Source organism: Malus sylvestris, chromosome 9 (assembly GCF_916048215.2).
Source record: "Malus sylvestris chromosome 9, drMalSylv7.2, whole genome shotgun sequence".
In the NCBI taxonomy this organism is placed as follows: Eukaryota; Viridiplantae; Streptophyta; class Magnoliopsida; order Rosales; family Rosaceae; genus Malus; species Malus sylvestris.
This window is the reverse complement of record NC_062268.1, coordinates 32,267,940-32,283,026: the sequence shown is the minus strand read 5'-3', so window position 1 is coordinate 32,283,026 and position 15,087 is coordinate 32,267,940. Positions and strand designations below refer to the sequence as shown.

At 38.6% G+C, this 15,087-nt stretch overlaps 3 protein-coding genes and 1 long non-coding RNA gene across 4 annotated transcripts; 1 reads left to right on the top strand and 3 right to left on the bottom strand.

The window, feature by feature from the left end:
* Positions 1 to 2,939: 2,939 nt before the first annotated feature.
* LOC126633971 (NAD-capped RNA hydrolase DXO1-like) lies at positions 2,940 to 3,773 on the bottom strand. Its single transcript, XM_050304477.1, has 3 exons — positions 3,427 to 3,773; positions 3,119 to 3,307; positions 2,940 to 3,020 (listed from the first exon to the last, which is right to left on the bottom strand). The coding sequence occupies exons 1-3, from the start codon at positions 3,544 to 3,546 to the stop codon at positions 2,940 to 2,942; spliced, it is 390 nt and encodes a 129-aa protein (XP_050160434.1). The 5' UTR covers positions 3,547 to 3,773.
* Positions 3,774 to 4,383: 610 nt separating this feature from the next.
* On the top strand, positions 4,384 to 5,242 carry LOC126582576 (NAD-capped RNA hydrolase DXO1-like). Its single transcript, XM_050246725.1, has 3 exons — positions 4,384 to 4,690; positions 4,810 to 4,998; positions 5,097 to 5,242. Exons 1-3 carry the CDS (start codon positions 4,571 to 4,573, stop codon positions 5,175 to 5,177), a joined length of 390 nt encoding a protein of 129 aa, XP_050102682.1. The 5' UTR covers positions 4,384 to 4,570; the 3' UTR covers positions 5,178 to 5,242.
* A 3,966-nt stretch (positions 5,243 to 9,208) lies between these two features.
* Positions 9,209 to 11,108, bottom strand: LOC126582563 (late embryogenesis abundant protein At3g53040-like). The gene is made up of 2 exons (XM_050246701.1): positions 9,943 to 11,108; positions 9,209 to 9,839 (listed from the first exon to the last, which is right to left on the bottom strand). Exons 1-2 carry the CDS (start codon positions 10,984 to 10,986, stop codon positions 9,378 to 9,380), a joined length of 1,506 nt encoding a protein of 501 aa, XP_050102658.1. The 5' UTR covers positions 10,987 to 11,108; the 3' UTR covers positions 9,209 to 9,377.
* Positions 11,109 to 12,243: 1,135 nt separating this feature from the next.
* LOC126582578 (uncharacterized) lies at positions 12,244 to 14,573 on the bottom strand. The gene is made up of 3 exons (XR_007609550.1): positions 14,179 to 14,573; positions 13,988 to 14,087; positions 12,244 to 13,888 (listed from the first exon to the last, which is right to left on the bottom strand). It is a non-coding gene; the product is annotated as an uncharacterized LOC126582578 (long non-coding RNA).
* Between the last annotated feature and the right edge of the window lie 514 nt (positions 14,574 to 15,087).

Here is a 15,087-nt window from a genome sequence, read left to right as displayed (position 1 = left end):
AATTTCTATCTACATCCCATTGGCCAATATGTATCAAAACCTACCCACATTACTTAAAATAATTTGTTGGATAGTCCGTAAACTGAATAAATTACTTGAACTTGACATCATTGCTTTGAAAATCTTATGTGCCATTTATAAAACTGATCTAACGGTCAAGATGATTCTCAAAGTTGACTAATGGTTCATTTACACAAAGATCTTACAGGAAAATGTAACAATGGCTCATCAACTTTAACCTGGTTAGAGTAATAATTCCTCAACTCAAAGTATATGATTATTGGTCCCTTAACTCAGCAAAACATGTAGTTATGATCATTTTCTTCAACTCCATTAGAATTTCTGTCAAAATGAGTCATATGTCACACACATGAGGCTGAATCGAGGGACAAATATGGAAAACCAAATGAGCAAAATTGTAGTAATGATCCTTGAACTTTAACAAAACTGGAGAAATAGTCCCTCAACTTTATCCCAATTAAAGCAATTATCCTTAAACTTTAACCTAATTGTAGCAATGGTCATTACAACATAACTCACTTTGATGAAATTCTGACGAAGTTAACGAAAATGATCATAGCTGAAGGTTTTGATGTTTTGGTTAGAAAATACTATTGTTTTTTTTTTTATTGTTATTGCTGATATAGATTTTTTAACATCTCCAAAAGGGAAAAAAAAATCAAATGCAATAAACACAAGGATACTTTTCATGGGAAAGGGATCCTCTCCGGATCCCTTCCACCAAATCCTCCCCATCAAACAATCCAGATCCTTGAAATTTGATCCAACGGCTAAAGTTATTATCTTTTAAAGTGAGTCTCTGTTTTTAGCTGTTTGATCAAATTTCAAGGACCAAAATTAGTTGATGGGAAGAATTTGGTGGCAGGGCCGGGAGCATCTATTTCCCTTTGCTTGCATAGTTAATTGATACCTTACCAATAGATACGCAATTTCTATCTACATCTCATTGGCCAATATGTATCAAAACCTACCCACATTACTTAAAATAATTTGTTGGATAGTCCGTAAACTGAATAAATTACTTGAACTTGACATCATTGCTTTGAAAATCTTATGTGCCATTTATAAAACTGATCTAACGGTCAAGATGATTCTCAAAGTTGACTAATGGTTCATTTACACAAAGATCTTACAGGAAAATGTAACAATGGCTCATCAACTTTAACCTGGTTAGAGTAATAATTCTTCAACTCAAAGTATATGACTATTGGTCCCTTAACTCAGCAAAACATGTAGTTATGGTCATTTTCTTCAACTCCATTAGAATTTCCGTCAAAACGAGTCATATGCCACGCACATGAGGCTGAATCGAGGGACAAATATGGAAAACCAAATGAGCAAAATTGTAGTAATGATCTTTGAACTTTAACAAAACTGGAGAAATAGTCCCTCAACTTTATCTCAATTAAAGCAATTATCCCTAAACTTTAACCTAATTGTAGCAATGGTCATTATAACATAACTCACTTTGATGGAATTCTGACGGAGTTAACGAAAATGATCATAGCTGAAGGTTTTGATGAGTTAAGGGACCAATGGTCATGAATTTTTAATCTCCAATTAAATTAAAGTTGATGGACCATTGCTACAATTTTCTCAAGATCTTATCGTGAGTAATATTTTTTTATTGCTTAATGGTGGCATATGAATTATGACATGATAGTGGATAAACTGACTAAATTACTCGAACTTTGCGTGATTGCATAGGATGTGTTGATGTGGGAAAAGTTATGTGCCTTTAGTACTGCGGTCTAATATTATTCATCTTCACTTGTAAATGAGAGGTCTTATGTTCGATTCTCACCAAACACGAATTTGTTAAATAGAGATTTAACAAAGAATAACAGAAATAAGTAAACCAATAGATTCCATTTTTTAGAGTGAACATATTCCTTTGGGCATAAAACAAAAAAAGATGCAAGGTTAAACCACATGTATTCAGCTCCCCCTTTACGTAATGGAAGAAAGAGGAGACAACCAAACTGCTTATGCATTATCCTATTTCATATGTTTCTTTAATGCCGTAGTATTATATTTCTTCAGGAAGAAAGGAGACATAACCAAACTGCCTATTCACTATTATATTTATTTTGGAGAGCGTCCCACAACCCTTTAGCAGTCATACATGTACGGCGCTTGTTGATTCTTCAAAGGTAGGGGTGGGTTCAAAAAACCAAAAACCGAAAAAAAACCGAAAACCAAACCGGACCGAGGCCGAAAAAAACCGAACCGAAAAAAAACCGAACCGAACCGAATCTGGTCAGTTCGGTTTCGGTTTTTGAGGTTCGGAAACCGAACCAAACCAAACCGAACCAATATATATATATTTAATTATTTTTTTCAATATTATAAATAGTTTAGTTAGGGCTGGGTTCAATTCTGATCGGTTCGATTTTTTGTCAAAACCGAAAACAAACCGAAATTTCTGTTCGGCCCAAATTTTTTTCGGTTTTTTTCAGTTCGGTTTTTTTTTCGGTTCGGTTTCGGTTTTTTTTCGGTTTTTTTTTTCTTCCTCCAAAAATTTTAAAAAAAGATTGAAAATATGAAAGTTTACATTCAGAGTCATCCTTTTTCGGTTATTCAACACAACACAACACACACACCATGCCCATTGTGATCGCTGATGCTCGTCATAGATATTTGTTTGGGCATAAACATCAGGTTTATGTTGTACTGAGGTGTGACTCGGTGTCAACTCTTTTTACAATTACAGATTTTACAGAAGCCTGATGAAAATATAAAAGACGGGTTAACTCTTTTAAAGCAGATGCTTGGAAATATAAATAGGAAATTGACTATAGACAATGACAACCAATTCCTTGAGAAAACCAGACAAGACTGAGGTACAATCTAAATTATGCAACTATGCATGTCAATCTCTAACAAAAGCTATTGAAGACCCTGTGTGTTTTTACTTTTTAGGTAATAAAACAATGATGTACCCAAAATTTGAGGAGCTTTTCTTTCTCAAACTCGTACTCTATCTTATGGTTGTCCAACTGCACAATTGAATGAGAAATTACAGTCAGTTACATAAGAAAACTCAGAGAAGAAAAAAATTGCATGTAACGGAAAGTGAAGAAAAACAGATCTCAACCTCATGGCTTGTCTTTAATTCCACATAAAACCTCCTTCCATCATCAGTTGAATCACAGCAATCCATTTCAGCACCCATCAGAATACGATGAGCCCCTAATTTTGTTTTGATCACAGAATAGTATTCAACATTGGCATCAACATTATGTATCGGTCCATCGCCTCTTCCTGGATCTCTCACCCAAGCTATCTGATAATCAACAAACAAACAGACGAAAGCTCACATTTTTTTTTCTGTTTATCTATTTTCTCAGCAACAAAAGAGAACCCAGAAAATTCACGAGAGAAATTACGGAGAGGAGTCAATACCTGGAGGACTTTGGGGCCGAGGAGGTGAGATGACTTTCGGAGGGTATGCGGGTCGGGCATGGACCTAGAGGAGATGGATTTGAGGTCCATGTTGGTGAGCTCCACTTGGATCAGGATCATCGCCTTCACTTGTTCGAGGTCGCCGAAGCACACGGCGAGGGCGAGGTGTGAGAGATTGAGAGTGAGAAGGGTCGCGCCGTCGCGAGTCGCCTGGGATTCAAGACCAAGAGAGACAGAGAGTTTGAGAAAGACAGAGAGGAGGCTCGGCTGCGCGAGAATGTTACTGGGTTAGTTAGGGTTACACTGGCGGCAGGGAAGGGAACGAGAAAGAGAAGAAGGGAATGAATAAAAGGTGTGGCTGCTAGTAGCTAGGGTTAACTTAAAGGGTTTTGTTGATTTCTCAAAAAAATTAAAAAACGTTTCTGAAATGTTGGAGGTATGAGGGTTCGAACCTTTGCACTGCAACTTGAAAATTGTCCCTGAAACCAACTTGGCAACAGGTTTTGTTTTGTTATGATTGTATGACTAAACTATTTATAATATTGAAAAAAATAATTAAATATATATATATTGGTTCAGTTCGGTTTGGTTCGGTTTCCGAACCTCAAAAACCGAAACCGAACTGACCAGATTCGGTTCGGTTCAGTTTGACAGTTTCGGTTTGGTTTTTTTCGGCCTCGGTCCGGTTTGGTTTTCGATTTTTTTCGGTTTTCGGTTTTTTGAACCCACCCCTAAGTTTAGTCATACAATCATAACAAAACAAAACCTGTTGCCAAGTTGGTTTCAGGGAAAATTTTCAAGTTGCAGTGCAAGGGTTCGAACCCTCATGCCTCCAACATTTCAGAAACGTTTTTTAATTTTTTTGAGAAATCAACAAAACCCTTTAAGTTAACCCTAGCTACTAGCAGCCACACCTTTTATTCATTCCCCTCTTCTCTCTCGTTCCCTTCCCTGCCGCCAGTGTAACCCTAACTAACCCAGTAACATTCTCGCGCAGCCGAGCCTCCTCTATGTCTTTCTCAAACTCTATGTCTCTCTTGGTCTTGAATCCCAGGCGACCCGCGACGGCGCGACCCTTCTCACTCTCAATCTCTCACACCTCGCCCTCGCCGTGTGCTTCGGCGACCTCGAACAAGTGAATGCGATGATCCTGATCCAAGTGGAGCTCACCAACATGGACCTCAAATCCATCTCCTCCAGGTCCGTGCCCGACCCGCATACCCTCCGAAAGTCCTCTCACTTCATCGGCCCCAAAGTCCTCCAGGTATTGACTCCTCTCCGTAATTTCTCTCGTGAATTTTCTGGGTTCTCTTTTGTTGCTGAGAAAATAGATAAACAGAAAGAAAAATGTGAGCTTTCGTCTGTTTGTTTGTTGATTATTAGATAGCTTGGGTGAGAGATCCAGGAAGAGGCGATGGACCGATACATAATGTTGATGCCAATGTTGAATACTGTTCTGTGATCAAAACAAAATTAGGGGCTCATCGTATTCTGATGGGTGCTGAAATGGATTGCTGTGATTCAACTGATGATGGAAGGAGGTTTTATGTGGAATTAAAGACAAGCCATGAGGTTGAGATCTGTTTTTCTTCACTTTCCGTTACATGCAATTTTTTTCTTCTCTGAGTTTTCTTATGTAACTGACTGTAATTTCTCATTCAATTGTGCAGTTGGACAACCATAAGATAGAGTACGAGTTTGAGAAAGAAAAGCTCCTCAAATTTTGGGTACATTACTGTTTTATTACCTAAAAAGTAAAAACACACAGGGTCTTCAATAGCTTTTGTTAGAGATTGACATGCATAGTTGCAGAATTTAGATTGTACCTCAGTCTTGTCTAGTTTTCTCAAGGAATTGGTTGTCATTGTCTATAGTCCATTTCCTATTTATATTTCCAAGCATCTGCTTTAAAAGAGTTAACCCGTCTTTTATATTTTCATTAGGCTTCTGTAAAATCTGTAATTGTAAAAAGAGTTGACACCGAGTCACACCTCAGTACAACATAAACCTGATGTTTATGCCCAAACAAATATCTATGACGAGCATCAGTGGTCACAATGGGCATGGTGTGTGTGTTGAATAACCGAAAAATGATGACTCTGAATGTAAACTTTCATATTTTCATTTTTTTTTTAAATTTTTGGAGGAAGAAAAAAAAACCGAAAAAAAACCGAAACCGAACAGAAAAAAACAGAAAAAAATTTGGGCCGAACCGAAATTTCGGTTTGGTTTCGGTTTTGACAAAAAACCGAACCGATCAGAACCGAACCCAGCCCTATTCAAAGGTGTTGCCGAAGAACAAAGAGATATTTCTCAATCCTTCGGAATTATTGGGAATTTGGGAGGTTGGATGCTTTAGAACTTTAGAGTTTTAAAGCTTTTAAGGATTTTGGGGAATGAATTCTCTTCCAATTTGGGAGTAGAGAAAATGTATGTGAATTGGTCCCTCTAAATTAATGAAATGGGTTCCTATTTATAGAATTCCAAGACTTGATTTTTTGGATTTAAATAATCATATCAAATAAATTCTTTCTGTCAGGTATTGACATGTGTCCATTTTGATGATTTTTTCTAATTTTTGTTGAGTCACACGTTACGTGTACAATTTATGCAATATGTGGCACGTGACATGTATGCATCGGCACGTTGAAATTTTAATGCATTAGTCAATATTTATTTTACCAAAATTTCGACATCTACACTGACTTTTCCACTTTTCAGGTATTTTAAAGGTTTTTAATGTTCTTTGTCTTTTATTGTAACTTACACAACATCAGACATTTTCTCAACAAAAGCTTTTCTCTCTCTCTGGCTCTCTCTTATTCTCACAAACTTTAGTTTTATTTCACCAAGTCACCCGCTCTCTCACCCTCTTTCAGTCTCTCTCCCACTCCCTCTTTTCCTCACGAAGGCTCTTCAGTGATTCTCCCTCTCTCACAGTCACAGATACAAAAACCCAACATCTCTAACACTAACTTGGCAGCACCGATGCTCCGACGCTCTCTCTCTCCCCCTTCTTTTCATCGCTTCAGATTTTTTTTCTTTTCGTTTTTTTTTAATTTTTTTAATTTTTTTATTGTTGTTATTAATTGCCTCTGCATGCAATTTTTTGTTAGTTCATATCATGGATTGTTGTTCTGCAGTGATGAAAGTTGAGTACAACTAGGTTTTGCAGTGAGAAGGATGCACAGAGAGGTAAAACTATTGCCCTTTTGTAACTGTTCGTATTTAAGTTTAATAAATTTCCTATTTTTTGACCAAAAAAAAGAAAAAATCAAATCTAGAAAATCATACCATCCCATCCCAAACTCAAAAACTAAAATAAAAAATAATTAAAATAATTTAAAAACTTTGAATTTTAAGAATAAAGATAAAATAAAGGATAAGGTGTACCAAATATTTTCGTTCCCAAAAAAAAAATCATACCACATCCCCACCATTCCCTGTCTCTTCCACCTATCCTCTCCAGCCACTTCCTCCATCCTCACCTCACTCTCTCTGTCCAAAATCTGATCGGATTCTCATGGTCATTGCCGTTGAAAATGGCTTCTGTTGATTTTACAATCAAAACAACTATCGAAATTACACAATCACCAGGAAAGGTGATGATCTCCAGCGGCAAGCTCAAAATGTGACGAGGGTGGAGCGTAGAGGTCGGGGACGACCATATAGTCGTCGCTTTCAACTCTAGATCCGGCGAGATTCGACCGAAATCTCGCGTTCAGACAGTTGGGGATGATTTCCTCGGCATCGGTGGACCACCCATTGCCAGTCAGTGGAGAGACTGTTTCCAGCGCATCTGTGGGCGACCGAGATCACAAGGAAAGGGAGGATGCTAACGGCACCCAGGTGGCACAAATTTGAGAGGGGTCGTCGTTGACGGGGTTGGGAGCACGGAGAGAGAGAGAGAGAGAGAGAGAGAGAGAGAGAGAGAGAGAGAGAGAGAGGAAAGGGGGGCTAGAGATTGAATTATGGTGGGGTTCTGGTGATGAGAGATGAGATTCGAGGTCGGATTTGGGAGTATATAATCTGGGTCGGATCAGCGAGTGACCCATCGAGTGCAACCCAGGTATGATGCAATCTTGATGGAAGACGTAGTCGGATTTGCGAAGTCGACGGTGGAGTAGATGACGGATAGAATATGAGAGAGATGCGAGGAGAGAGGTGGTCGGGTTTAGGAAGCGGTCGGGTTTAGGAAGCTGACGACAGAGTAACGAGGGAGAGAGACGTGAGGAGAGAGGATAGGGTTTATTAATAAATTTTAATTTTTTTTCAAATTAAAAATTTTAACTTATTAATATTTAATTAATTTTTAAATTCAGTTAGATAACGAGTGGATCACATCATCACTGAACAACGAAATTGGTAGAAAATTTAAAGAAAATTTGACATTGCAACTAATTAATTAGTTAAAGTATGACATTTTAATGTTTAAAATATAAAGTAAAGATTATGGTTCGACTTATAAATAAGATAATTTTGTGTAATTATCCAAATAATTTCTACATATCCACGCACAATACTTAACACATTAATTTAATTTCTTATTCTAACATTTATATACAACACTTACAATTTATTTGACTTTCGCGACAACTTGCAGAGCTAAACTAATAGTTTAGACTACTTGAGTCCAGAAACATACACACTTATGCCACACGAAAGAAACCACATAAACTCGCAGTGTAACCATATTCGTCATTTCTCACGTCTTTTTTTACCACATAAACTCGCAGTAACCACATAAACGCACGGGCTAACTTCGACTTTATTTGGGTAATGCCCAAGAAGACCTGGACGATTATCCTTACGAGTTTATGTCCATCCCTAGTCGGATACAGTTCCCTTCCGATTTCTCCCTTGCAACCGTGGCTTATGAGTTTACGTCCATCCCTAGTCGGATACTGGTTTCTCCCTGTAGTCGTTGCTTACAAGTTTATGTTCATCCCTGGTCGGCACCCACGAACTGTAGATACTTGCCCAAATCAATGTTAATTCACTCGAGCAATCACGAGGTCCATATAGAATAGGGTTTAGCTCACTTTCATCCATGGATGATGTAAACATTCTGAACATGGTGAATGTCCAGCGAATCACTTCTTTTATCACTCTCAAGATCCCCTAATTAAGTGCGAGTTCTATCAATTATATATTATAATTAATATTATAATATTTAATTTTTATATGAATGAAAAATAAAAGTCATGTGTCTTAGTTGAATTCAAATTCATGAGTTGGGTCTGTTCGTTAGAACTTTAGGCAAATGTCACAATGTTTCAAAAGGGGTTGGCTTGAGTTCTATATAAACTCAAACATCCCACTTATCTAAGGAATAGAAGAGAAGAGTTTTTCTTTAATGTCCTAAGAAGAGAAGAGTTTTTTTTTAATGTCCTAGTCAAACTCCGAGTCGTGTCTTGAGAGTATGAAATATATGAAGTTTGTCGGAGTCCGAAGATTGAAGTGCTTTGACTTCAAATTATAAATTGTTGAATCCTGGGAGACAAACATCTACCGAACTACAAGCACAAGACGTCTACCGAACTACAAGCACAAGAGTAAGGGCAAAATTCTGTCTTTAGGACATTGCATTTATGCAAACCCTCAATCTTCAAATTTTTTAGTATTTATAACTTTCTTCCTAATTGTTTATATTAATCTCATATATAATTGATGTTGTGATTTTCTTTATGATTATTATCATGGAAATTATATTGTTATTTTTCATATTTTCTAATATTGTTCCAATTCTTGCATTACAAATTTACAAGATCGATTACTTGACTTAGGTCATAACCAAACCCTGTTATACACGATAAAGATGGCAAAGCCAATTTATGTAAGCCAAACCACAACATACCCAAAAAAGGACATAAGAACAAAATTACGACAACATTAGTACATTACACATTACAAAGGTGGAGTCAGGTCCACGCTACCCATGTTGGAAGCGATCACATTTTGTGGAGGCGCTCCACGCGTTTGCCCTCGTCATCAATGCGGATCTCCACTTGCGTTTTACAATCCTCGTCCAAACGACCCACGTCGTTGAAGTTTTGACCATGCATCTGGTCCGACTCGTACAACTTGCTTGCAACGGCACCAGGCCTCGTCTCCGCCACATCAACCTCCACCCCCTCCACAACAGGAACGGTCCTTTTCCCCGTACTCCTTTTCTCACGTGCGGCACGTGATTCCTCCACCACATCCGTAGGATGAGTCAACTTGCTTTTGATGGCACCAGGAATGCTCCCAATCGAGCTGAATATGTTTTCCTTCGCTGCCTGCCCTTTCTCGGCCTCGATGTCACGTGCCTCACGTGCCCTGTCAGCATCTTCATCCTTGTACTCTTTTCCTTGCAACTTCAACTGCTCCATCTTTCTCCTCGCTTCCTCCTCAGTCTCACTCAGTTTCTCCTACAAAACACAAAAAGGATTGTTGCATAATGATAAATCCAATGTTGTTTGTTTATATGTTTATATGAACGTACATGTATCAATCAAGAATTAGTAATTATACCTTCGCTTTCTCTGCAGTCTCATAAGTCGTGTCTTTTGTTTTCTCGGCAGTCTCGGCAGCCTTCTGTTTGGTCTCCTCCTTCTTGCCGGACAAGTAGTCCATGGCCTTTTGAGCGGCACCGGCAGCGGTATCCTTTAGCTGACCCAACTTGCTCACGGTAGTATCCGTCCCTTCTTTAGCCTTCTCAGCCGTGCAGTCCTTGGTTTCCTTTGCTGTCTTGACCGTCTCATCCTTAGCCTCCTTGGCCTTCTCAGCCGCATAGTTGGTATATTCACCAGCTTTGTTGAACGTAGTGTCCTTGGCCTCCTTCGCCTTCTCGGCGGCGTAGTTGGTGTACTCGCCGGCTTTGTTCGTCGTTGTGTCCTTGGCCTCCTTCGCCTTCTCGGCGGTGTAGTTGGTGTACTCGCCAGCTTTGTTCACAGTTGTGTCCTTCGCCTCCTTTGCCTTCTCAGCTGCATAGTTTGTATACTCGCCCGCTTTCTCCATTGTTGCATCCTTTGCCTCCTTTGCCTTCTGAGCCGCGCTGTCCTTTGTCTCCTTCGCTTTTTGAGCAGCCTCGTTCGCCTTCTGAGCAGCGGTGTCCTTAGTTTCCTTCGCCTTTTCAGCTGTGTAATCCGCATACTCACCCACCTTCCCCTTAGCCGCTTCCTTCGTCTCATTTGCCTTCTCCGCGGTCTGCTTCGCTTTCTCCTCAGCGGTTTCAGTATACTCGTTTATCTTCTCCCCGGCTGCATCAGTGGTCTCTTTCGCCTTCTGGGTGGTGTAGTCTTTATACTCCTTGCCCTTCTCTTGAACCTGACTTTCTTCGTGGGGTTTCCCCACCACAGCTTCCTTGGCATGCTCTAAAGTCCCCGTCACTGCCTTCATCATCGACCCGAAAACACCGGGCTTCTCCTCGCGCTGTGCAAACTCTATTGGCCTCCCCTGGTCATCAGTCACATAAGTAGTCTCCACCACGACAGTCTCTTCCGCCGGTTCATCGGCAGCGAGCCTCGCTGCTGCCTTGGCAGCTGTCTCCTCCTTCATTTGCTTCGACGACGCCATTGATAACCCACAAATTGCACTTCGAAATTAGACACGATTTTTTTCTTTTCAAACAAACACTTGAAACGCTTTTGACTTCTTTCTTCTTTGCTGTATCTTCCTTTGGTACTCCGGAAGGTAAGGGGTGGCCGTATATATAATCGGTGGAGTTATGAAATTAGACACGTGGAGGTGGGGTGCGTTTGTAGCTGCTACGTGGTTCTGTGGGACGAGACTTTGACACGTCGATTTGCATGCAGAGTGATGAATGGCAACGAGGATCTCGATTCAATTGTGTGGGGGAAATGGGAAGTGCGCTGTCGGTGGATTAAGTTGGGAGGGTTAGGGGGGTCCTTACTGTTTTGTTCTTGTTGCATTCCACGTGTCATGCCAGGTGGCAAATTGGGCTGGATTTTGGCTCTTGGTCGGTTGGTTCGAGTCGATAACGTTTCGGCTAAGAAAAATGCAGCTGGACTCCATTTTGGTTTTAAGAATATATAAAAATAAGTGCAGCACCAGTCGGCTTTGAATAAAGTTGGAATTCAATATAATTTCTAGGCAACCGTCTAAAGACTAAGTTTTATTGATAAAAATCGAAGTCTGCATATGATGAAAATTTGTAAAAATATCGATGGATGTACAGTATTTTCGGGAAAATGATAAAAATTTGCCAAAAAAATTGGAAATTTAAAATATAACTTTAAAAAAAAGTCAAAAACACAGATTTAGAGGAAATAAAAAAATCCAAATATTTAATTAATATGTCGAGAATATCTGATGATTTTAGCCGATCCCATGGACCTGATCTAGGATCTAGCTATGTGCAGCAACCGATCAAAATCCTTATACTAAGAACTGGATTGCATTCTATGTATATGGACCAGCATCGCAGTTGTACTTCTGCTTTTCTCATGAGTCATTGTACTGTAGCTTAACTTAAGCAAGCTATTTACCTTTTTTTTATTTAACAAACCATCTTGATCTACGGCTAAAACACCTAAAATCTGTTGTAATCGACACCGATCAACTCAAAATACTACTGGGGAAAATAACATCTAGGTCCCAAACATGGTCTAAAATATGCATAATATCCCGATATTTCCATCGAAATTTCTGTGTTTTTGGACAACCGATATTTCCGATATCATCGATATTTTAAACATTGCTAAGTCATTCATGTATCTTAACATGCAATGTATAAAGTGTAAAATATTGTACTAATTCATTATATATAAATAATTATGGTGTGTTTAAACTTCTTTCATTAATTACTACATGTTGAACAACAAAAATATACAACATAAAAAAAATAGTCCATACAAATTGGGTCAGACTACAAGGCAAAACAAAGATGTAAACCAGCCCAAAAATTTAAGAATGGGCCTTACATACAAAGCAAGATCCAGAAATAAACAAATAAAAAAATAATAATGAATTTCTTCCTACAAAAGGGGGAAGAAAAACGTGCAACACAGAAACCTCTTATCTCTCTGCAAAACGTGAAAAAAACTGCACAAGTCGTGGGAGAGGTTAAGTAAAAGTGGCAGGAGTTCATGGCCTCCAAATTCCCCCACGTAACAAATCCTAGAGCTTTCCTAGGATGCCTATAAATAGGCATCACCTGCAGCAAGTAGGGAGACAGAGAAAAAAGAGGGGAAACTCTGCCGAAAATAAGAGCAACTTTTAGAGAAAATACCAAAAGCAACAAGGTGCTGCCAGGAAAGAGAGCAAGCTATTCAACCATTTCGTGCTTTCAAGTCGAGATTTAAAGAAGAACATTCATCACCAGGTATGAAACAAGTTCTATTTAAATTATTATTTTCTCTTGTTATGTTGCAGAAAGAACAAAATGAGAGCAGAGACCACAGCAAATAAAAAAGCATTGTAGCAGCAAACACAAAACTGAAAAGCAGTAGAGAAACAAAAAATGAGGAAAGGGAAACAAGCAAAGGCATATAAGGCCTTTGCCTTTTTGTTTGGCGTTCTTCATCAATTAAATGGAGTTGGAGACTCTAAATATCCTCCCCAGCTGCAGCAGAGATAATCTCCAAGAATCCCATGAATTTCTTCGGGGTGGCCTAGACCACCCCGTGAAATTTTAAACCAAAATTTAAACAGTCTACTCCTTCGCCAGATTGTCAAGTGCAATTTCAAAGCTCTAAGTTTAAGTCCCGAGAAATAGGACAGCAAGGAAATAACATATACAAAGATGCAACACAAGAAAGAGAGAAGAAATTATTCTGTTTTATGTTCTTGCTACCCACGGGTACAAAACATGGAGGATGCCTTTTGTTAAAAAAAAAATATTTGGATAAGAGTCCAAAGAAAATGAAGAATTCAAAATCCAAGGGGAGAGACATCTCAAAATCATTCACGTGAAGAAGATGAGGAAGAAAAGTTTGTTTCTTTAAAAAGCCATACACATAGCTATCATATTGGATAAAAGGAGTTTGTTTCTTTAAAAAGCCATACACATAGCTATCATATTGGATAAAAGAGACAAGGGAACAAGGAAAAGGTGCATATGTTGACAAAAATGAGTGATTAAAGGAAGAAAAGTTCCTGTAAAAATTAAAAGAAGGTTCAAAGCCTTCTTTGCCACGTGAAGATGGAACAGATTTTCAGTGTCAAAAACTTTGACCAAAGGCATTAAAACAAGATTTACAGCTGTTACAAGACAAAAGAAGAGAAATAAGATTTGCCAACTTCTAAATATATAGCTAAAGGACCGAAGGACCTAAGGGTGACTATCAGTTTGATCAAACATTGGGTCAAAAAAATATTGACCAAGCATTGATATAAAACTTACAACTGCTACAAGACAAAAGAAGAGAAAGAAAATTCTGAATGCAGAATCTCACCTTTGGAGCCATGGGTCAACAATTGTTTTCAATGCAGAATCCAACAACCAAGTCTGCGATGCCTGCACGAAAGAATTAATAAAATTCTCATTGCAGCTACATTTTCATTTCACTCCAAATACATAAACGAACCCAGAACATAAAGAACAAAAATGGGTAACCTGCTCGATTTCTTCCCCCTCTTTGTTTTGAGTTTTCGATCTGCAGAGGAAGCACACAAGCAAAAGAATAGGGCAGCAGGAAGATGAGAACTCTTGTGTCCTGCGTAAAGTGGGACTTTGCTGTTTAAAGAGAAAATAATGGAAAAACGAAGTAATTGGAACAAAAAAATTTAAACTCCAACAAACCTTACCCATTTTCACTCTGAAATCCACGGATACTCAATCCAAATAGAAGTCTGAAATATAGCGAAATCCACGGGATCCCAAATATATCGGAATAGTTTCCTGCATCTGGAGGAAAACCACCAGGTTTTAGAGCTAAGAGAATGAGGAATCGCCAAAGACATCTTGCGAGGAGGCGTGAATACTAATGAAATTTGCACCTCACGTGGGAGTTTTCTCACATGGAGAGGAAGAGAGTTTGTTGAAACCGAGTCCTATTTGGACTTAGAAGTCTTAAGTTACATAAAGAAAATAATAATACAACTTGTTGTCAGATTGGAAGGACATTTGGGTTAAATGGTTCAAAGCCCCATGATAAATAGAAGAATAGGAACTGCAACAAGAGGACAAGGCGCCATCAAGTTCCAATAAAAGAAAATAAAAGGATGGATATGATGTGGTCTTCTTTCTTTGATAACAGGAAAGCCACTCACGTGGAGTACAAAGGAAAGTCATGGTTCCCATCTAAATTATGGGCTTTATGAAAAGCATGGAGACAAACTAATAGGATTCCCAAGACAAAGGAAAGACAAATCAAAACAAGTCTTTGTCACAATAAAAAAAGGATCCAGCTTTCATGCTTTCAAAATCCTATTTCAAATAGGATTGAATTCATAAGAAACCTATTAGAGAAAGAAAGGGCAAACGAAAAGGAAATATAGAGTAAGAAATGGTACCAAGCCAGAGAGAAAAAAAAACAAAATATTAGTGGGTTTATCAAAAATAAACCCGTTAATTTTTCTCTACGCTTAAGTGGCACAAAAACCACTTTAAATGGCACAAAGTCAAAGGAAAAATCAAATATCAAATGACATGAAACCGCAACAAAATCTCAAGTGGCATGAAGCTATGTTAACTGGCCCGAAGCCGTATCAAAT

Bases quoted from the DNA above. Each gene is read 5' to 3' on its own strand.
- LOC126633971 (XM_050304477.1), bottom strand. From the start codon at position 3,546: ATGATCCTGATCCAAGTGGAGCTCACCAACATGGACCTCAAATCCATC. The intron at 3,308-3,426 runs GTATTGACTCCT...GTTGATTATCAG, and splicing joins TCGGCCCCAAAGTCCTCCAG to ATAGCTTGGGTGAGAGATCC. The intron at 3,021-3,118 runs GTTGAGATCTGT...TCAATTGTGCAG, and splicing joins AATTAAAGACAAGCCATGAG to TTGGACAACCATAAGATAGA.
- LOC126582576 (XM_050246725.1), top strand. From the start codon at position 4,571: ATGATCCTGATCCAAGTGGAGCTCACCAACATGGACCTCAAATCCATC. The intron at 4,691-4,809 runs GTATTGACTCCT...GTTGATTATTAG, and splicing joins TCGGCCCCAAAGTCCTCCAG to ATAGCTTGGGTGAGAGATCC. The intron at 4,999-5,096 runs GTTGAGATCTGT...TCAATTGTGCAG, and splicing joins AATTAAAGACAAGCCATGAG to TTGGACAACCATAAGATAGA.
- LOC126582563 (XM_050246701.1), bottom strand. From the start codon at position 10,986: ATGGCGTCGTCGAAGCAAATGAAGGAGGAGACAGCTGCCAAGGCAGCA. The intron at 9,840-9,942 runs GTATAATTACTA...TGTGTTTTGTAG, and splicing joins AGACTGCAGAGAAAGCGAAG to GAGAAACTGAGTGAGACTGA.